At 41.2% G+C, this 23,573-nt stretch overlaps 1 protein-coding gene across 3 annotated transcripts in view; it reads left to right on the forward strand.

Annotated features, from left to right (window-relative positions):
• cntln (centlein, centrosomal protein) overlaps nt 1–23,573 on the forward strand; it is a 134,932-nt gene that overhangs the window by 57,110 nt on the left and 54,249 nt on the right. For all 3 annotated transcript variants that reach the window (XM_084401757.1, XM_084401758.1, XM_084401759.1), the window contains exons 11-12: nt 17,025–17,146; nt 21,278–21,373. In XM_084401757.1, coding sequence (XP_084257883.1) covers nt 17,025–17,146; nt 21,278–21,373 — 218 coding nt within the window. The remainder of the gene's footprint in view (nt 1–17,024; nt 17,147–21,277; nt 21,374–23,573) is intronic.

Here is a 23,573-nt window from a genome sequence, read left to right on the forward strand (position 1 = left end):
AACAGGTCTCCTCTGTCCAAATAGACCAACATGGTGTGATTATGATTCTAGGCTACATCAGAAGTCAGATTGCAGATCCAGATAATATTTCATTCAACTCCTTCCACTTGAAGGTTGGGATACAGCATGCTAGCATATGGTGGGAAGGAGGTGAAGCTGGCCATAGGGGTTTGCGCAAAGGACCTCTTTGGTTCTCGTGGTCTCGGGTGAGGGTCTGTGCTGATGGTTGTCATGTCGACGAGGTCTTTGCAGGGGATCTGTCTCTAGTGCTCGTCTAGTTGTCATGGTCTCCTCTGACATTCAGGGCTGTGCTGTGGTCATCTCTTGGTGCAGGTCCACCATCTGGTCTGGATTTGGACCGGATCCGGCTGACTACTATAACCTCTGCATAAGAATGAGACAGACAGTCTAATATTAACGTAGATGCCATTCCTCTTGCCATGTAAAAAGTACATATGATGTTGTGGGAATTGTTCCTGGTTCAGGTTGACCTTATGCAGCCTAACAATGCTCTAAGGAATTTGAATTATAGAAATGTGATAGTGTGGTATGTGTATGCTAGGTTAAAGGTTGTATCAGCGATTTCAGGCCCAAACATAAATGATCACATTCATCTAATCTTTCCTAACGATCCGCTTGCTACCCGCCCCATAAGCATGCCGTCAAAAAAACGCGTCTCTGTAGGCAGCCTAGGCTCTGAGATCTGCACACAAAAACAGTTGGTTTCACCACCACTCAAAACCAAAATAAATAGTGTTCCAACCAATCACCGACAGGGGTGGGTGTTGTGAGGTTTTGTGCTCGTGCACGGCTGCCTATGACTGCTGCACATGAAAACCTCACAACAGTATGTCTAATTGTATGTGTCACGGGGTGACAACATGCAGAAGGGGAGGAACCTCTGCAACGGATGGTGTTTCCCTTGGGGAGTGTTTCCGGTGTGACACCCAAAGAGGAAGCCGATATTCCTAGTGTCTAGCCTTTTGTGTCCTACGGTTCGCTGCTCAGGGTGGTACGCAAGCTAGGGGTGGCGGCTCGCTAGCGCTCACCCCGGCCTGTGACATTTGGCGTTGTCGGCAGGATTCCGCCTGAGTTTGAGCGACCGTGGACCTTTAAATGGCGGACGAAGAGGCACCAGCAGTCCCAGCAGCTCGCCCCCAAGTTATGCCAGTCTTTATGGGTGCCTCTTGGGCGCAAAGGTTCAGAGGACCGGGATCGAAGTTGAGTCTTCAGGAGTGGAAGACGCAGACTGAGTACTTGGCATGCTTACAAGGGTTGAGTGAGCAGCAGAAATTACAGTTTGTTCTGGGTTCGCTCGAGGGTGACGCCAAGAGAGAAGTCCAAGCCGCGGCAGGAGCTTCGAGCCAACACAAAAGCTGTTTTTGACTTCTTGACCAGGCTGTACAGTGATGCCACCCCGGTGGCTGCCCTCAGGGCCCAGTTTTTCAACTGTAGGCAGGGACCCGGGCAAACTCTGCGTTCATTCTCCTTACGGTTGCGGGAGCAGTTCACCCGGTTGAAGGGAAGACGTGATCACGGCTTGGGAGACGAAGATACCTTGTACGAGACCAATTTCTTATGGGGCTCCGGGATGGGCCTATCCGTCAGAGTCTACGGCTGCAGCTCCGCCGTGACCCCACACTGTCTTTCGATGATCTTCGACAAGAGGCCCTGGCCTTGGAACTAGACCACAATGAGGCATCTGATCCGCCCACTTGCCTGGCTGCCAGTAGTGCCTGTGCCCCTGCCTCTTCTTCGCCGATCGATTACGAAGCGAGAATTACGTGTTGAGATTATGAAGGATGTCAAGGAGCAAATGGCTGATCTTTATAAAACTCTTCTGGAAGAGCTACGCCGGGGCCGGCCCAGTGGTATGCCCGTGTCTCGGGAGCGGTCCTACTCCGATGGGAGTCAGGAGCCAGGACGTCACCCCGGTCGGCCGACCGGCTCAAGGTTCCAGTGGGATGATCAGGGTCGACCAATTTGTAACAGCTGTGGGGAGCCGGGGCACATTAGCCGTCAGTGTGGTCCTCGACGTGGTTCTCAAGGGGGTTTTTAGGTTCACCGGCCACTGTGGGTCAAGTGGCCGGGACCCCTTTGATTGACCCCCCCTCTTTGCCTGTCCCTAGAGACAACTTGGTCGGAAGCACCCTGGCTCACCTTGCGGGGGGCAAATGGACTCGAAATCCCCTACATTGGATACTTAGTAGTTGATTTCTAAATCCAAGGTGTCAGTGTACAGCAAAAGGGGGTCGTCGTCGTCCGAGATCACTGTCTGGGTGCCCATCGAGCTCTGCTGGGCATGAATGTCATTTCGGACTGTTGGGAAGAGCTGTTTAGGATTCGACCGGCCCAGGTGCCCCAGTCGACAGAGAGACATGAGTGGGAACGTATTATTGCAGACTGTCGTAGGATCCATGCTGCCAGAACACAGTGGGACCGTGAAGACATCGGCCGGGTAGCCTGCCAATATGCCCTTTCTGTTCCGGCGCGGAGTGAAGCCATTGTCTGGGCCCGGTTGCCAGCTCGGTCTTATAGGCCAGACGACTGGGTCCTCGTGGAGCCCCACTGGGACTGCCAGACTGTTGAGGTCGCCCGAGGTCTTGCTGTAGTCCATCGGGGTCGGGTCTCTGTGAAGGTGTGGAATGTAAATCCATACCCAGTCAGCCTCCGCCGCCATCAACGTCTGGCCCGAGTTACCTCGGTGAGCCCCCAACAGGTGAGAGAAGGCGGGGATGTCCGTTTCAGCCAAGTGAGTTCTGCGGTGGTTGAGGTGGCCATCATGCGGGTGGATCAGAGGACAGACGCATCTAGGGAGGGAGTGCCGGGCCATCTTACAGGAGAGTCCCTGTGGGGGAGGGCTTGGAGGAGTGCCAGCAATGCCAGCTCCAGGACTTCCTGGCTAAATAGCAGCGTGTGTTTTCCATCCATGATGAAGATTACGGCTGTACTAGCATTTTGAGACATCAGATCCCCACGGGCGATGCAGCACCAAGCCGGGAGCGGTACCGTCCGGTGCCACTGACGCTTTACTCAGAGATCCGTACCTTGTTGAGGGGGATGTTAGATGGAGGCATCGTTCACGAGAGCAGCAGCCCCTGGGCAGCTCCGATAGTATTGGTGCAGAAGAAGACCGGGGCCTGGAGATTCTGTGTCGATTATCGGAAGCTGACCAAGAAGGATGCTTTTCCGCTGCCGCGAATAGAGGACTCCCTTACCAGCTTGACCCCGGCCGCTTGGTACTCCACTTTGGCCTTGGCCAGTAGGTATTGGCAGGTCCAAGTGGAGGAGGGGGATCGAGAGAAGACTGCCTTTGTAACGCCCCAGCAACTTTCCAGCGGTTAATGCAGCGGTGTCTAGGTGGGCAGTTGGTTGACACTACATTAGTGTACTTGGACGATGTTATTGTTTTCTCCCCAGACTTTGCCTCTCATCTGCACCATTTAGAACAGGTGCTTCAGGCCATGGAGAAGTATGGGTTGAAGTTGCGACCAGACAAGTGTCAACTGATCCGGAGGGAGGTGAAGTTCTTGGGCCACTGCGTTAGCGCCGCAGGAGTCTCCCCTGACCAAGAGAAAGTGTCGGCTGTACAAGAGTGGGAACCCCCCAAGACTGTTAGACAAGTGAGGTCTTTCCTGGGCTTCGTGGGATATTATAGGCGCTTTATTAAGGACTTCTTTAAAAATCGCTAGGCCCTTAAACAAACTCCTTGTGGGCACCGGGCGCTCTCGTAGCCGGGGGTCCCCCTCTGTGGCCTGGGATTCTGAGTGTGATGCAGCCTTTCGAAGCCTGAAGCAGGAGCTGTTGCAGGCCCCAATTCTTGCGTATGCTGACTTTTCACAACCTTTCATTCTGTACACCGATGCAAGTAACTCGGGATTGGGAGCGGTGTTAGCCCAGCGACAGCAGGAAGTAGAGAGAGTCATCGCATATGCGAGTCGGAGCCTCCACCCCGCCGAGCGGAATGACTCAAACTACAGCTCTTTTAAAATCTAACTTCTAGCTGTGAAGTGGGCCATGAGTGGAAAGTTCAAAGACTACTTGTGGGGAGCCAAGGTACTTGTGGTGACTGATAATAATCCTCTGGTCCACTTACACACGGCTAAGCTGGGGGTGGTTGAACAGCGTTGGGTAGCACAACTGGCTAATTACGATTACCAACTACAGTATCGGCCTGGCAGGGACCATACTAATGCTGATGTGCTTTCCAGACTCCCTGCGACAGGTGCGGACGGCCTGGCTTCGGCTCCTTCGACTGAGCCTGAGGAAGAACTACTGGTAAGAATAGTGGAGGCACCAGGATCAAGCCCGGAAGGGATTCCTGCTAGTTGGGGTTGGGACCCAAGGCGGTGGAGGGAGTTGCAGGGGAAAGATGACGATCTGGTGGTGATCCGGTCCTACTTGGATCAAGGCTCCTTACCCAGAGCAGCAGAGAGGCAGGCTCAAACGTCAACAGTGAGGCAGTTCTTGGGACATTGGGAGAGACTCTGTTTAAAGGAAGGAGTGGTTTGTCGCTCTGTCCAGGACCCTGTGACCCGTGAGGTTGTGTTTCAAATAGTAGTGCCACAAAACCAAATCCAGCTCCTGTTACGAGCCTACCACACACAGATGGGGCATCAGGGTCAAGAGAGGACTCTATCGTTGTTGAGGAGGCACTTTCACTGGCCTAAGATGGAGGCGTATTCATCCAGGACTGCTCACGTTGTATGCTCTTTAAAACGAGGAAGGAAGCCAAAGCCCCCATTGGTCCCCATGCTGCCCAAGGCTCCCCTCCACATTGTGGGAATGGATTTTCTGACGTTGGGCCGCCCGACAGATCGCTTCCAGAATATCCTGGTGGTGACTGACCTGTTCACCAAGTATGCTTGGGCTATCCCCACCCTCGATCAGACCGCTCCCACCACTGCTAGTGCCCTTTGGAGGACGGTGTTTCAGCCCTTTGGGTGTCCAGAAACTCTCCACTCCGACTAGGGCCCGAACTTTGAGTCCAGGGTCATTCAAGAACTGTGTCAACTCTATGGGTGTCGAAAGACCCACACTACCCCGTACCATCCCCAGGGCAACGGAGGATGCGAGAGGTTCAATCAGACCCTGCTGGGCCTACTAGGGACCCTGGAAGCAGACCAAGCGGGTGGATTATCTTCCTTCCCTGGTTCAAGCCTATAATAACAGCGTACACAGCACCACGGGTTATGCTCCGTCTTTTTTGATGTTCGGGAGGCATGTGCATCTACCCATTGACCTGCTCCTGGGGACAGCGTTAGCGGAGGGATCCCAGGGTACCACCGAGTGGGTGAGCAGGCATCATCAGCTGCTCCATTATGCTTACAGATGGGTTACGGACCAAATAAGTGTAGTTGCTGCCAAGAACAAACGTTTGTACGATCGAACGGCCCGAGAAGCCCCCTTGCTACCCAGAGAGTGGGTCCTGGTACGAGATAGTCGACGCCAGGGGAAAGGCAAGCTTAGCGACCGGTGGGAGCCCATGCCCTATGTGGTGGAACGTCAACAGGGTCCCGACTTGCCTGTCTATACCATTCGCTCTGAAGGGAGGCCGGGCCCGGAACGGGTTCTTCATCGCAACTTGCTCCGTCCCTGCCCCAATTATCCGATGCCGAGGGGAGAGATTCCAGCAGCCCCCATGGCCCCCGGACCACCACTGATGGGATGGGCAGTGGTGCCGGAAAACCCTGGAATGGCGGCAGAAGGAGTAGACCCCTTATCACCACCCAGACGCTCCCAACGGGACACTCGGGGGCAACCTCCCGAAAGGTATGGTGACTGGGTCTCTGCACCTAGGTTCTAGGGACTAGAACCCAACAGTGGGGGAGAATGTCATGGGGTGACGACATGCAGAAGGGGAGGAACCTCTGCAACGGATGGTGTTTCCCTTGGGGAGTGTTTCCGGTGTGACACCCAAAGAGGAAGCCGGTTCCGGACTCAGTTGTAAAAAATGGTAATACAGGGATTGATGAGTGGAATCGGTTACAGGTGCGTGATGGGAGGAATTCGAGCTGGCGATTGGGACGCGTGTCCAGTGGGAGGACTATAAAGGTTCATTGTGGCTGACAGGAGAGAGAGAGAGGCGGGGGAGAGCGACATCCCATACAGGCTTCCGGCTGGGCTTGAAACGAACGCGTTCAAGGAGAGCAGCGAGGATCGGATGTGAAACTGGCGTCTTTCTGTGATTGAAATCCGCAAACTCTATTACTGCTGGCACCCGATGAACGCGGCCCCGACGCCGTTGAGTTAAGTGACGCTTATTGCGGATATTATGAGATGGTCAATGTCTCTCCTGATCTCTACGTCACCATGAGCTTTGCTCCGATACTCTCCACCAGATAAAACAGGCTCTCTATGATGCTTTGAATGGCTTGATCGAGTATTTGAACTATTGCTTATTCATTATACTGACTTATTGCTTTCAGTTTGGCTGATTATTTTTGCCCTGCTTACCACACAGCAGCCACTCTGCCTAGTCCAGCTTCTGAGAGCCGCGGCCTGGATTCTGTGCATGCACCCTAATCACCGTGAGTCTTGTGATTTGCAGTGTTTGATATTGGAGTGATCACGTTGGGAAGACTTGTACTGTGTGTAGTGAGTGCACGAGTGTTTGGATTTTGTATTGTGGTTTGCACTAGTAGTTCCAGCTGAGCTGGCTCTCATGATCCGGGTGTACTGTGTTACTGATCTGAACTATCTCTGAGTGTGTCATACAGCGCTGTGCTGACGCAACATCCCACTGTCTGAAATTCTACTGGAGAGAACGTGGAACTGCTGTATGGATGCTGGTCTGCCTACTGCCTGAGCCTCTACTGGTGAGAGTGAGAATCCTCTGTGCTGTGTTACTGATCTGAACTATCTCTGAGTGTGTCATACAGCACTGTGCTGACGCAACATCCCACTGTCTGAAACTCTACTGGAGAGAACGTAGAACTGCTGTATGGACGCTGGTCTGCTTACTGCCTGAGCCTCTACTGGTGAGAGTGAGAATCCTCGGTGCTGTGTTACTGATCTGAACTATCTCTGAGTGTGTCATACAGCGCTGTGAACAAGCAACATCCCACTGTCTGAAACTCTACTGAAGAGAACGAAAACCTGCTGTGCTGACACCGCCTCTTATTGTCTGAGCCTCCGCTGAAGAGGACGAGAACTCACTGGGTTGACGCCCGCCTCCTGTCTGAGCCTCCGCTGAAGAGAACGAGAACCCGCTGTGCCAACGCCAGCCTCTTATTGCCCGAGCCTCTGTTGAAGAGAACGAAAATCTGCTGTGTTGACACTGCCTCGTACTGTCTGAGCCTCCGCTGAGGAGAACGAGAACCCGCTGTGCTGACTTTTACTAGATGTTGTGATTCAATAAAAAGATAACCTTTTTACGCTATTCCTAGTGTCTAGCCTTTTGTGTCCTACGGTTCGCTGCTCAGGGTGGTACGCAAGCTAGGGGTGGCGGCTCGCTATAGCGCTCACCCCGGCCTGTGACATATGTCTAAAAGTTTTGTATGTCTAAAATCAAGGATTAAAAAAAAAATAGTTCATTCTGAGCAAAAAACGGTAAGGTCATGCGGTTCTAGAGTTTCAAGGTTTCCTAAGGCTGGTTATAACGAAATAAAAAGTACTGCTTCATTTATTTAGAAACAAAAGTCATTTTAATATGTTATTTGTATATTTTCATTTTCATTTTATTAGTCTACAGCAAAAGTACAACACTCCCAATATGTTATAACTGAGCTGCCAACAGTGCAAACTCCTGACGGGAGCTGTGATATTCAAAGCGCTATCATTTCTTTATCCACTAGCAACAAAACTATATTATATATAATTAAATTGTATATATCAAATTATTTTATTTAGAGTTGTCATGTTTTTTGTTTTGTTTTTATTCATTATGTATTATTTATTGTATTATTTAAATCAATAAATATTCAGAAACACAGGTGGAGTTACAGAGCTGCCACCATGTCTTTTCTGTTTAGTCTCCTCTGAACAGTGGATGTTGAAATATGAGGTGCTGTAAATCGGCGGTTTCTGAGGCTGGTAATTTTAATAAACGTATCCTCTGCAACAGAGGTAGCTCTTGGTCTTCCTTTCCTGGGACGGTCCTCATGAGAGCCAGTTTCATCATAGCGTTTGATGTTTTTGGCGACTGCACTTGGGGATACATTCAAAGTTCTTGAGATTTTTCGAATTGACTGACCTTCATTTCCTAAAGTAATGATGGACTGTCTTTTCTCTTTATCTAACTAGTGTTTCTCGTCATAATATGGATTTGTACAGTAGTTGTTGTAGCACTAATAGGGCTATTGACTCTATAGCCACCCTTCCTCTGCACAAGACAACTGATGGTCTAAAGCACATTAAGAAGGCAAGAAACTTTTATTAGACTGCAGATCAAATAGAAGAATACTTGATAACATTATTTTTAAAGAAATCACTGCCTATTCGGAATTTATAGGATGCAGTTTCTTTCTTTTTTTTCTTTTCTTTTTTTGTCTGTAAAACAGCATAAATAGCATAAAATAGCAGTCAGCACCAAACAACAGGCAAACTCTGCTCTCTTATAAACAGCACAGCCAGCATTTTGTTAGTTTTTGTTCTTTGAACTGCTTTAATCCCCGTCAAAAATAGGCTGTAGGCTGACTACTATAGAAAATATCACATCCATGCCCTTGCATGTGTGTGTGTGTGTGTGTGTGTGTGTGTGTGTGTGTGTGGAATGAAAATAGACAACCAGCATCTTATCTGTAATACCTTTAAAGTTTACTTAACTAATTGCACAGTATCAAAAGTGCATAAAAAATAAAGATGTGTATGGTAACTTAAGGGGCTATGTAAAATTTATTTGGCAACTTCCTAGGTCTATCATTTAAAATAAACATCTTGAAATTTTATATTATTTGTGTGTATATATAATTCTCTCTCTCTCTCTCTCTCTCTCTCTCTCTCTCTCTCTCTCTCTCTCTCTCTCTCTCTCGCTCTCTCTCTCTCTCTCGCTCTCTCTCTCTCTATATATACTCTCTCTATATATATATATATATATAAATTATACATTCAGTTATTTGCTGAATTGAATAAATTACTTAAATATTTAAAGGTGTTAACTGTAATATTACACTGCAAAATAACTTACAAAGGTTTAAATTCATCACAATTATTAATGAACGAAGCACACAAAAAATGTATTACAAAGCCCTAAAACAGACAATTAATCGGCATTATTGTCAAAGCCCTAAAATTGACAATTAATTAGCATAATTACGATTATTTTTCAGACAATCAATCTTTAGTCAAATTTCATAATTGTATACAATGTTTAATAATGAGGCAATGCAGTGTTTACAGAAGAAAGTCTTAAAGTCTTTGCTAAAACTGGGCCCAGTTTGTCGCCACAGCAAAAATAACGTAAAAATGTTTGATGTTCATTGATAAAAAATAATAAAAAAACATTCTAAATGCATTATATTCAGTTATAGCTCTTTATATGTGGTTCAGTGTATTCTTAGGTTACTGGACGTATTAGGAACAATAGAGGTCATTATAAGCCTATTTGACAAATTAAAGTGATATTTGGGTTATTATAAATTGTTTTTTTTTTTTTTTGTATATAGATGCATATGAAATCTCTCTTTTTAATTACTTAATATTGTTTTTAAATTCCAAGAAAATAAATCTTAGGTTGCATTTGTTTTACTCTTACAAAATACTTTTTATCACCTGATTTTAGGGAAGAAAAAGTTTGTTCTGAGGGCTTTTGAACTGGAAAGTTTTTATATGAATACTACAATGTTTGCCAGACAGTAGCAATACATTCTCCCAAATAAGTCAAGAACGTGACATTCAGTTGGCTCCACATGACAGTAGCAAACATCTGCATTTGCTTTTAAATAAACAATTTCTCTCATGCATTGTCTTTTTTAACATTTAAAAATAAAACAACCACTGGACATATAGGGTATGTGGGCTTAGGCTCACTTTATCATTTTGCCATAAGTTATGCAATATAATTAGATATTGTACATTAGATCATTATATACTGCAGTATACGCTAATGTCTAGGTCTCTGGAAAGAGATTTTGTTATTGCTGTTTATGTTCTGCGTGCTTGGTTGATTGGTCCGGTGGCTACATCTTCCCCTGGTGAGAAATGTTCCTAGAGTTTGCTATTGGAGCATAACCTCATTGTGGGGTTGGAAGTGGAACTCAGAATTTGATTGTATCTGGTATTGTTTGTACCTCACAGGCCTCACTCTGAACAAGGTGTGTCTGTTGAGAGCATACTTTTATTAAAAGCATACCCTTTCTGATGTGGAAGAGATTATAATATGGCACTTTTCCATCCCAGTGTTGTGATTGGCTGTTGACATCAGAAGTAGTCACACTGGGATGGCTCACCCTTCTTTCTCCATATGGAACTTATTTGCATAGTCTAAAAATGTAAAATAGTCTAAGGTACACCCCTAGAACAGTTTCTTTAAGGTTTTTACTTATGTTTTCTTTCCAAAACACTTTCTAAACAATCTAGACATTGTAGAATGGATAAAGTCCAAACATGAGATGATGGTTGAATGGTCACCCATTCATTTGTGTATGTTTTGATAGGGGATCTTGTGTGAATTGTTGTGAGAAAAGCAGCAGGCACTAAGCATTTACTATTCTCTGAACGAACTTGAAGTAGTTGTGCTGCAGTTTTATGTAAATTTTTTGGAATAAAAGTATGTGTGAAGAATTATCATTTTATATTGGCCTTTGGTGTTAATAGGCCTTACTTTGCCCAAACAAAGGCAAACTGTCAGTGCAAGGACACTTAAAAATATAAATATTCTCACAGGGTATGAGGTATGAGCATTCTCATGGCAACAGTAGTTCAAAATAACAGTTCAGTTTATTAAACAAAGAAAATCGTATCGCAATAGATGTGAATGACTATAATGCGTTAAGAGCTCGCTCAAGTACTGGGAAGCTAAAACATTTAGTGCTTTGTAAGTTATTAGCAATATTAAAAAATGTATATAATGTTTAATAGGGAGCCAAAGAACAGCATTACAGTATCATTGAAAACTATTTTAACATTTATTTGGCAAAAAAAAAAAAAAAAACGTTTAATTTAAGTGAACTTAAATCAATCATCACATAAACTCATTATAATAAAACAGTAAACAGTGTTTTAAGATTTTCAGATAGGGCCCCTAATTACTGCTTACTAATAGTTAGTAAGGTAGTTGTTAAGTATAGGTAAGGGGTAGGATTAAAGGGGCATTTCACCCATTTGAACATTGTTTTTTATTTAAAGTGGGTCATATATGTAGTCGAAATGTAAAAGAAATTTTGAATTTGGTGCCTTTGTGACCGAGAAAAGACAAAAAATAACTTCAGGACGCATTTGTATGAAAGACAACAACTCCCACAATGCACCACATTGCACAGCTCCGCAAGCCACTCCCACTAATCCAGAAAGCGCATATCTGCCTATAAGAGAAATCACTCTTCCGTCTACAAGGCTAGCTACCACCAGAGCTTGAAATTAATTTCACATTCACACAAAATATCTAGTTAGTTGGCGAACTCATTATTGCATTACTCCTCGTTTGTATTTCTTTCGAAAAGGTGAATTATCGCATGGTACCTGGATGTTCAGTCCAGTTCAGTACAGATCTCTGTGTTCGTAGCGGTTCGTAGTTGCATAGTGAAATCACCGGCGCCACCAGTCCGCCCTAACCCGAGCCAGTCCGGGCTCCTCGTCCGCGGCAGGCAGGTCTTCTGCCTCGGCTGCTCTTCGCTACAATGCGGCTTGTAAAGGTAGCCACAAACACCTGATTCAAGCATCAGACTTCCGAAATCCTCTTCCTCTAGTCTATATCATATTGAGTACTCTCCTCCGCTATTGTCATAACTTTACATCTGTCTCCACAGCGCCTGTTAGCTTAGCTTCAAACAAGATGGAGGATATTGCTTTCAGTTTCAGAGAGTAAAGTCCCACCCACTGATCTGTAATAGGTCTGTAGCGTGAGCGGGTCCCGCCCCCTGGGAAAGATGAGGAACGAGTGCTTGTAGTCTCAACAGAAATCCCCCCCTCTTACACTTCCTCCTACAATGACGCAAAATGACGATTTTTGCGTCATTGTAGGAGGAAGTGTAAGAGGTAAATAACGGATTTCTCCCGTCTCAGGGGAAAATGAGAGAGTGTTGCACAACCATTCAATAGTATGACTGGGTTTCTAACAATGCAAAGCTTAATGCAAATGGGTGAAGTGTCCCTTTAAGGGATGTCAAATATGGTCATGCAGAATAAGGCATTAATATGTGCTTGATAAACAGCCTATATCCTAGTAATATGCATGCTAATAAGCAACTAGTTAATGGTGAAAACTGGACCCTAAACTAAAGTGTTACCAAATCTTTTTCTTTTTTTCTGGATATTGTTGGCATTTTGGTTACACAATAAACTCTTTTTGGCAATTCAACAAACTCTTGTGGCTTCTCTCTGGGCAGGAAGGAAAGACAAAAAAAACATTATTTATTATATTTAGTAAATAATCAATGGGATATATAGTAGTTAATGGGTCGTTAACTACTATGTAATAACTTTTAAACATTTGATACATGTTTGCATTTCATGTCTTTACATTGTACTTGCTGTATGTATATATATATATATATACAGACATCCCAAGTCTCCCGGAAGTTCCAGGAGTCTCCCGCATGTTTATCGAGGCTCCCTGATGCCCGCAAATGAGTTAAAATCTCCCGGAATCTAGAGCGAGCGAGCAAGAGCGCGCATGCGTAGCGTGCGCACGGCAGAGAGAGGGAGCGAGAGACCTTGCGTGTGTGTGCTAGTGTGCGTGTGTTCCTCACGAAGCGCATGTAAGGACCCAACCAATCAATTGTCAGTGCGGGCGGGCTTTTATCTATACTCCCGAAACGAATTAATCAGAACCGAACCAACCCACCGATATTTCTTGACTCCCGGAAATGACTTTGTGCAGGTTGGGATGTCTGTATATATATATATATATATATATATATATATATATATATATATATATATATATATATATATAATAAGTGCATTAATTACAGCTGTAATTTGTGTAATTACACGGTTGACCCTTCCCTTACACCATAACCCACCCTTAAACATAACTATACCACTGACATCAGTCTCTGTCCTTACCTGTTTCCCACCTCAATAGCTGAAAAAGTATTTTGCAATACAACATGAACGCGTGTTAATTTTGTTAACGAAATCTATGACAAAATATTTTTTGTTGACAACCTTTTTTTCCATGACTAAGACAAGACAATGACAAGATGACACCAACGTCATTAAACAAGACTAAAATGTAGTTAGATGTAAAAATGTAAATAGATCCAGTCTGCGTTCCTTCACGAGCTGCTTGCACTGTTTGCTGCGATCAAAGCTTCAGGTGATGAACTGTAATAAATCCAAACATTGATCTCAACTATGTTGTTTGCAATTGTGGTTGCAGAATAAATGCACTTTATAAATGCCCCCTCTGTCTGGCAATACAAAATCTTTTTTTGCTGTTGTTTTAATATAAAAACTTTAATGCAATTTGGAATTATTGGAATTACTATTAGGAATTTCACCGTTTTAATATTTGAGACAAGTTTCTTGTTTTACCAGTTTTCATAATAGAGAGTGTGTTAATTTATATGATAAACAGCCTACAACATATCAGGAAACTAGATGAGGTAAAATAAATAATGCGTATGAGTTGACATTCACTTGATTTGTGCTAGGTAAAAGTGCAATAATTCTGATGAAATGTAAAATTGCATTTCTCAAATGTCAACAATCGTTGTGATTTTATAATTTTGAGCAAAATAATCATGATTATCAATTTAACCATTATGCAGCATGACAAAATTGTTTTCATTGACTAAAACTAGACTAAAATGCTTAGTCAATTAGGCCGTATTTGGGTCAATGACGTATAAGGATTTTTGACAGGCCAATTTTAAAATACAATAAAAAATAATACCTGTTGCAATTGTTCAAACATTAAGGATGTTGTGTACACCTAAATTCATTTAAAAAATTAAATTTAAGTGATTTTAGTGTTTTTTCATCTAGATGAATTGTCCGTAGCCTTAAAAAATGTCATGTGGTGTGACCGTGATTTGTCTTCAAATTAATTAATTTCCTTAACATGCTTAAAAAAAAATATTTTTAAAAAGAAAAATAAAGTTCTTAGTAATTAAAGTGTTTAGAAACCAAGTATTTGCATTTCTTTTGAGTTTTTGTAAATAATGATCTAATTTTTTGTTCTATAATTTCTGAGTTGCCTTCTTAAATCTAGTTAACAGACTTATTTTTCCTGTAAATCACATAAAACTGATAGAAATGTTTTAAAAATATCATTTACTAAAGCATACTGTATCAGTGATTCATATTTAAGCCACAGAAATAAGATATTTTATTTTTTACTTTTATTGATCGCACCACGTAAGTGGTCGCTCCAAATGACATGAAGACCTTATATAGTTAAAAATCTATTTAAAGAGATCAATGAACAATACATTGTATACAAAAATTTTTTTATTTAATCCAGATTTTATACAAATTTCACAGAATTTTCCTGAACATAAACAAACATTTTTTTTTTAATAAAAATCACATCACAAACACAAGTGCACCATTTAATTTAACTTGACTTAGAATTTCTTTCTAACAAATAATAATGTTATAGATATAAATTATTTCATAAAAGTATTGTATACAGGTAACATTTGGGGTCAATAGTTTTTTTAAAAGTAATTAATACTTTTATTAATCAAGGACACATTCAGTTAATAAAAAGTGACAGTAAAGATATTTAGGCTATAATGTTACGAAAGATTCTATTTCAAATAAATGCTGTTCTTTTGACCTTTCTATTCATCAAATAATCCTGACATATAAAATGTATCACAGTTTCCACAAAAATATGAACATTGATAATAATCAGAAATGTTTCTTGAGCAGCAAATCATTAGTGACCCTGGATCACAAAACCAGTCACAAGTCGCACAGGGTATTTGTGGCAATAGCCAACAATACATTGTATGGGTCAAAATTATCGATTTTTCTTTTATTCCAAAAATCATTAGGATATTAAATAAAGATCATGTTTCATATTTTGTAAATGTCCTACCGTAAATGTATAAAACATTTATTTTTGTGAGTGAATATAGCAATTTCGCAAACATAAATGGACAACTTTAAAGGCGATTTTCTCAATGTTTCGATTTTGTAGCACCCGCAGATTCCAGATTTTCAGTTGTATCGGCCAAATATTGTTCTATCTTAACAAATCATACATCAATGGAAAGCATATTTATTCAGCTTTCATATGATGTATAAATCTCAATTTCAAAAAATTGACCCATGTGACATTGACCCATTGAGTGGTTTTGTGGTCCAGGGTTACATATTAGAATGATTTCTGAAGGATCATGTGACACTGAAGACTGGATTAATGATGCTGAAAATTCAGCTTTGATCACAGGAATAAATTACTGTTTGCTATACATTCACATAGAAAACATATATTTAAACAAACTGTCTGAAATATATTTAAAAAAATCCTAAATTGCATAAAAATCTATTCCAAATGATACTAAAGTAAAGTACTTTTTTTAATATAAACCGTCAATTGAATATAAAAGCATAAAACTGCCAATCTAGGACATATATCTATCATGGAAAATAGTCTGCAGTGGTCGCACCACATGATATTTGGTCGCACCACATGATATTTTCAAATTCAGTCAAAATTTACAGGTACAGAATTGGCCACCTAAACAAAACAAGTTAGCTTCCCAAAAAAGGTCACTATGAAATTTATAATAAAAATATATATTTGTAGAAATAACTTTAATATTACATTTTTTTTAGGTCATACCACATGACATCCAAATGTGGCAACTACATATCAACCATTACAGAGGTGTATTTTTTTTTTTTTCAATTTGAGAGAATTACAAACCTGCTTGCTGCTTCCATGGGTCCTTGGTAAATTGGTATATGATGTAACTTCCTGTGTTTGAATAGTTTTCAACATAAAAGTCCCAAAATGGTAGTTCCTTTATGGTCGCACCACATGATATTTCATAAAATGGACATCATCGGACAAAGTTTGTTTGTATATTATGATGGAAATATAAATACAAATGCTTTGAATTTTTTTAAAGGATTACAAAACATTTTGGAAATCATGCCAAATAGTGCAGGAAATAAATTTGCATAAATTCAGAGTAATTTCAAAGACGTTTTCAAAACAGAAGTTATGGCCGTACAGTCGCACCACATGATGTTTTGACACTTTAAATAAAAAAATAAGTAAAGGTTTTTGAAAAGTTAAAGTGAGTACATACATGGGAGAGGTACTACAAATATACAGTATCTTTTTATGCATTTAAACCCGTTTTTGCCTGAAAAAATGCAATCGGACAGAAAATTTTGCCGTCACGTCATTGACCCATTTACGAGGTAGAAACGGAAAAGTAAATGGAAAATAATTAGCGTAGCTGCAGCTGCTGTTCATAATGTTTCAAGCAATACATAGTCATATACTTTTGATCTGATATAACTGCTGGCAAGTTTATGTGATGTTATTATGTGAATGCTTAGCTAAAGAGATGTGTCTTTAATCTAGATTTAAACTGGGAGAGTGAATTGAGCCCCGAACATTATCAGGAAGGCTATTCCAGAGTTTAGGAGCCAAATGTGAAGACACACCCGCTCCTTTAGTGGACTTGGATGGATTGTCTCATATTACATATTGTAAAGAGAGGCATAATAGGTTTTTAAATAAAATATTATTTATGGACATACAGTATTAATTAAAAAGTCTTTAAAAGTCAGTGATCCATTATACTGGAAACAATTCCGATTTTTAAACTCTAATGTGATGGTCATCGTTAGTATGTGCACATTTAAGCTTAATTTAAATTTATGTAAGGCATAGGCTACAATATAGATTTTAATTGTGTTTGTATGTATACCTGCTCATCTATAATCTACAGACTAAGGAGAATGAGGATCTGCGAAGAGCCTATGCCAAACATCATGACCGTTTGCGCTTCATTCAAACCAACTACAGAACAGTGACGGAGCAGCTGAAGAAAGCTGAAGATTCCCATGACTTGTAAGTACTTACTATTTAAAACTTGATATTTGCACACAATAATATGTTGTCCATGTTGTCATCCTCTTGCTTATTACAGTTTTTACTGTCTCTAGGACCTTAATACATAGGTCGCTTTTTCAAAACTCTTGTTTTCTATGTATCTAAACTGTTGGATCATATTCCATTGTTTTGCCACAAAGTATATTCAATGTTTTTTTCAACCACCAAAATTCTATATGTACCTACAGGCTAATTTGCATGGTTAAATACTTTTTTCAAAACAGTCTCAAGAACTTAAGTTCAAAACCTAACATAATAAAAAACTGAACAAGATAGCAATTTGCTACATTTATACAGTAATACCATATTGAAATATATTCCATATCTAAGAAATTAAATGCTATCAAAGCAATTAGATGTAGCTGAACACCTACACAGATGTTAATATTTAATTAAAGACCATCTATACAAAAGGGGACAAATTAGGAATTATTTGTGTGTCATCATTTTAAACAAAATTAGGCCAAAACAATGGGAGTTTGAAACCGCTTTCCAAAGCAAACTTTTCTGAAAAGTTCGCTCCATCTGGTAAACGCCTGCCATTGGTCCATGGTGATTCGTAATAGTTAGATGTGTTCTGGGGCTCTGCCTTGTTTGACGTGGTATTTTTTCCCCCCCTTTAATTTCCTTTGTTCAATCTGTCAAGGTCAGACACAAGTAAAAACACAAACACTCTAGAAAGCTGCTGTATAGTAGAAATTGAAGTTGTACTTGTAATTGTAATCGACGCTGACACGATTTTTCATGTTTAATAATGTAAAGCTGCTTGCAGAGCACATGTAAACATCCATGTCACTATGATGAGATGCTTTCTTAACTGCAGTTTTCGCACCACTGTTGTTGTGTGTTTATTTTGTTATTGAGAGCAAAGCGTGCCACACGTATTTACATATTCATCAGCTTGCAACAGCGGGATGTTCGCTTAGAGTATACCTCCACTGAACTTTGCCGTGAGTATATGAGGGTCTTTAGGTCATTGTTTTATGAGTGACAAAGTGTGTTTGTTGGGTGACAACTTTTGCTAGTGTTTTAAAAGAGATGACTTGAAGAGAGTCAAAAAGAGAGACATGTATGAAGTGTTTTGGTAGTTTCATTGTGTTTTGTATATGAAATGTATTGCTGTGCCAAGCTGAAAGTTGGTAAGAAGAACTGTGTGAACAGTTAAAAAAATGTGTTGAGAAATGTGTCCTAGTAATTGTATATAAAAAAAAAAAACGAATTGCGGTTAAGGATAAAATGGGAGTTGTCTCAGTTTGTTCAAGCGCAAAAAAAAAGAAATAATTATTTTTAACTGACTTTTAAAATTGTCTCCCACTCTTGCTCTAATCTCTGTGAAATGCAGCACAGGCTTTGTCTCAAAGCAAGAGGGGTGCAAAAGTACTTCATCCTGAAAAGGCCAAGGTGATTGTATATATCGACAGAATAGAGAGGAAGAAAAAAGCGGTGGTAAAGATTGAAAGAAAAGGTTTTGATTCCCTCCTTTGAGTCTTTGGTTTTAACCTAAACCCCTAGAAGCAGCAAAATGTCATGACAATTTCCTCAACCCCCTTAACATTTTCCCCCTTTTTTTCACAAGATTTTTAAACATATATAATAGAAGCGTATGTTGAGTATCCACATGGGATGCAAGTGTTGACCTTGTCAGCTGTGCTCTCTTTGGGTTAATTAAAGAAAACAGCAGTGCAACGTGATCCCGTGTGAAAGGAGTGTGAATTTACCCACCTCAACTGTGTGTGTGTGTTAGATTGTAACAGAGGCACAAAAGAGAAAGAGTCTCTGATAATCTCCTTCCTCTTAGTTTAAAAAAAAAAAAAAAAAAAAAAACTTACTTTTCCAAAGAGCTCTTGTTTTATTAAGCTTTCCCGTCTTGTTACGGGAACGTTCATTTTCCGTACAGACCTGGTTGTGCCATTCACTCTGCAGGGAGTTGAGTAAGCAGGGTACCTGCTGAACAAACTTGTTTTGAACAGTTATGCAAATTAGCCGAATGCCTGAAAAGCAGTAGAAAATCGTTTAGCTAGCCGCTAGCCTATTGGCGAGGAACCATTTCTGATGGTCAGGTGTGCATCAATCCAAATATATTGTAGGAGTTAGCGTTATTACACATGTATTAGTACAAGCGAGAGCTGGCCCCAGCAGGAGTCTCGGCGCTTGGCTGTAGACTAACATCTCATTAGAATGCAGCAGCCCTGTGTAACCCACGACGTCACTCATGATTAGCGCTACCACTATTAGCAAAACATAAAAACATACCCTCTCTTTCTCCAGAAGGGATTTTCAAGATTGTAAATCAGACTGGGTGCTTTGGGATGCGTAAATAAAATTAAAACTTATTAAAACATCCACACACTGATCAAAGTTGCACTCATAAACAGATTCGCTGAATCAAAGAAATTAGCTGCTGCCTTTTCGGAAAAGTTCTTGCAGTTTACTCGGTCGCTGTATAATGAAGCAAGATAGAGGTGAAGGAGGCTTGAGGGGAATGAAGATGTCTTTCTCTAAGGTCTATTTCATGAGTATGTCCTTCAGGAGGCCATTCACAGCTTTTAATACTGAATTTCACAATGGATTAAGACGGAAGATCTCCGGGCTGCTGCTTGTTAAGCTGTTAGCTGAGGAGTGGCTTCTCAGGGTGAATGTTTTCACATGATGTAGGGCTGCTCCCACAGAACCCAAAGGCACTCTGCCATACAGTAGGTTCAAGGACGTGATGAGAGGAAAGTGTCTGTGGAATAGGGTTTAAATAGTATTTGTGTTGTAGAGCTGTTCTGCTTGTGCAATATTGACTGAAAGGTAGTGTGCAAACTGAGAGAGACTTTTTTTATTACAGTATCAATGGAAGGAATGGAACTTGATAGTTTTCATTTTGAATTAACGATTTGTCTGGACACAAAAGCTACATTCACACTGCAGCTGAACACCCAAATCTGAATAAAAAAAAAGTCCCCTCATGTGTGAATTAATTGATGTATTTATTTATTTGAACGTTCAAATTAAGTAGATGATTGTCCTGCTCCAGAGAGCAAATGGATCTGCTTGTGCGCAAGGTTAAAGCGTGCAAGGAGACCATCTATGAGACAAACCGAATTCCACCATATCTTTATGTACACAATATTAATCTTTTACATTGTAATCTTTTTATTTTTAATATTTGGCTAGTTTGTATGCTGCTGCGTGTCCCTGTGTGTGTAATAATAAGAGTGTATGCACGTTGTGGACCCGCCAATATAGGCACACATTACTAATGCACTCTTTAAATAACAAAAAATATATAGTCTATTTTAGTTTCCTCAAAATAGCAATGCACCAACAATGCGCCTGAACACACCTCGTTTTCAGAGCTGCACAAATGCATTTTCCATTTAAATAACATGGCACAGGACGTGAAAATGATAACTGCGTCGGGCTTGAAGCTTGCAAAAAACACTTGTGAATGTGCCTGGCTCCGCATTGTGTCGGGTGGATGGTAGGACCCATAGTTTTTAAGTCTGTATATTCATACATTGTGAATGTTTTAAGCAAAAAATGTTAGTGTCTTTAATTGAAAGTCTGAGTTTAATTTAGCAAGTTATACAAATAAAACAGCAAACTGACATTCTAGTAAAAAAGAGAATTTGCACCGTCCAAACTAGACCTTAAATTATTGAAAACAATTTTTTCTCAAATTCTCCTATATTCTGAAGTGGATATTGGTCAGTGCAAAGATATCAGAAAATCAGCAAAAATGAATGGTATATGACAGTGGATCTTAAGGCTATATAGTATTAGAGGTTTGTATGGTAATGTTTGCTGTATATTGTATACATTTCTGCTAATAAATACAAACATGTTCATGCCTTAACATATTCAGTTCCTTTTACGGAAATAAATCAAAATAATGGGCTAACTTTAAAAGATTGGGTTTGGTAATATATGTGCATGTAAAGATAACAAGCCCCCATAATAACTATTTTATGGACAGTAAATTACATTTATTGAACCAGGAGTTTTTGGAGCATCATTTTTATTTTATTCCTGATGTGTTTCGATGTTAATTAAATTTGAGTTTGTTTGTTTGTTTGTTTGTTTTTTTCTCTCTCCATGTTTCAGGTTAAAACGCAAAACACAACTTCAGGAAGACAGCGAGGATGTATGGAACAAACTAGCGTTCTATAAGGAGGAGAACAAGAAGCTACTGTCTGACAAGTAAGTGTCTGTCGTTTTGTCAGGTCCTGTAGAGCCATCACAGTTATTATTAGCACCCAGCAGGATTCTGCTGCAAATTCACATAGTTGACTGCAGACACAAGATTTCAAGGAAAATTATATTGTCATTTCAAACATAACTTGGGGCAACATCTGTCCATTTCAAAGATTTTTTATTACATTTACACCTGAAAGTTACGGTGATTGCCACCAGGACTGTAATTTTGGATCACTTGTAAGTAGTTCTAAAGCTAGTAAGTTAAATATTTTGATCAATTGTCCAGGTTTTTTTTTTTTTTTTTTTTGGACTGTCAAACGCTCTATACCACCTTGACAAAATAATAATAATAATAATAATAATAATAATGAATGCAGACGAAATGATTTCAGGTTTTTCTGGAAACAACTTTCTGAAAACAACACCGGAACACTGAATGCAGATTCTTAGTGCAACTCCAGACATTTATAGCAGCTAAACACACTGACATTCCTGTCTTGAGGTTTGCTCCCTGGAGTTTTTTGGGGGGTACATTCGGTGACAGTCAGTGTACGCGTGTGTGTTAATTACTGCTGATCTCGTCTGCTGGAGGTGTCGCGCTTCATTAGGCCGCCTTGGCCCTTTCCTTGCCAGGCCTCATTTGGCCCATCCTTTGCTGAGGGGTCTAACCCTGCCAGCCAGTGCGGCCTGGCCCTCCCCTGCTTGATCTCTACCCCCGGCTCGCTCGTACAGGAGGGCTCACTCTTTTCACGCCCCCACCTTGCCTGCTGCCTGTCCTCCTAATCCCAGCTGAGCTCATTATGATGTAGCCTGGCTGCCTCCCTCTCTCTCTTTGAGCCTGAGCTGTCCAAGCTAATTACAGGCTAGCAGCCAACACTCCCCGTTAAGGGCCTTCTGCCGCGGCGCTCGCACTAACGCGCTGCTTGGAAGTGACCTGCGAGGAGCACGAGGGAGCTGCTCTCTTTCCAGCCACGCAGCACCTGTCCTTCGGGGTTAGCCATGATCCCTGTCATGCCCGTTCCAGCGAGCACTGAGCAAAGTTAGGCCGGCCTAACTCGTGCTTTCAGGGGGCTTTAGGGGAAAAAAAAGCCTACAATGTCGGGGTGGAAAGGGAGTACTGTCTTTGATCTCCACTTGCCCGAGACGAACATTACCGACTGTGTGATTGTGGAAGCACAGGTCCCCTGCACGCTCTCTGTTTCTTCCTCTTCCTGACTTCCATTCGTTTGCACTTAACCTTGCTTTATTTATTGTTTGAATGGATCGAAACGTGCAAGATGTAATTAGGCTGGTATTCTTTATCAAGCTGTTATGTGGGACAGCAAGCTAAATTACTGTTGATGGCCGACAATTAAGGATGGGCTGTGGCAACGGGTCTGCACTGGCAGAAGATGGCAGGTTGCCGCTTTACTGACCGTATTAGGATGATTGTGCTTGTGAAGGTTGCGCTCATAAGCATGGCGATGATCTGCTAATGGTTAATTACCTTATTGCGGCCTGTAGTTTTAGGCGGTCTTAATTGCCGGCAGAGACTGCTGCTGGATACTTACTGAGCAGCAGTAAGTCACCTCTGCCTTATCTTGCTGCCCTCATTTCCTTCAAGCGCTTTTCACAGTCACAAGCTTTTTTTTTCAGTCTATTCTGCACACTTTCGAGCGGATACGGATAAGTTTTTTTTGGGTCCTCTTGTTATATGGGTCAGTGACATGATAAAGAAAAGGAAAATTGTTTCTAGTTAAAAACATTTATGGTGAGTTTTTGGGTTATGCATAACCCAATAATATTATATATATTTTAAGAATATTAATCAATATTCATTCACTTTTAGTCTGACTATAATGGCATGTCATTTTAGTGATAAAAAATAACAGATGATGAAAAAGTGCAATGTTAATTAGTTATTCATTGTCTCTTTTTATTTATACTTACATTTATACATACTTACACAAACGTAATACTTACGTTTTAGTGCGCTGCTACAGAAAGAGCGTAGATTCACAATGTGAATAACTCGTTCTTTAGTTCGTTCACTGCGTCATTTATGTTATATTGTTCAGAATCAAGTTGTAATATTACGTTCATGTTGTGTATATGTTTGATTAATCACATATGTATAAGATAAGTTTGGGTGAGTTTTTTTAAATTAGCAAAATGCTACAGTTTTACTTCAGTTTATGCACCTTAAAGCGGGGCATTCCTGACA

Source organism: Rutilus rutilus (genome assembly GCF_951802725.1).
Source record: "Rutilus rutilus genome assembly, chromosome: 2".
Lineage (NCBI taxonomy): Eukaryota > Metazoa > Chordata > Actinopteri > Cypriniformes > Leuciscidae > Rutilus > Rutilus rutilus.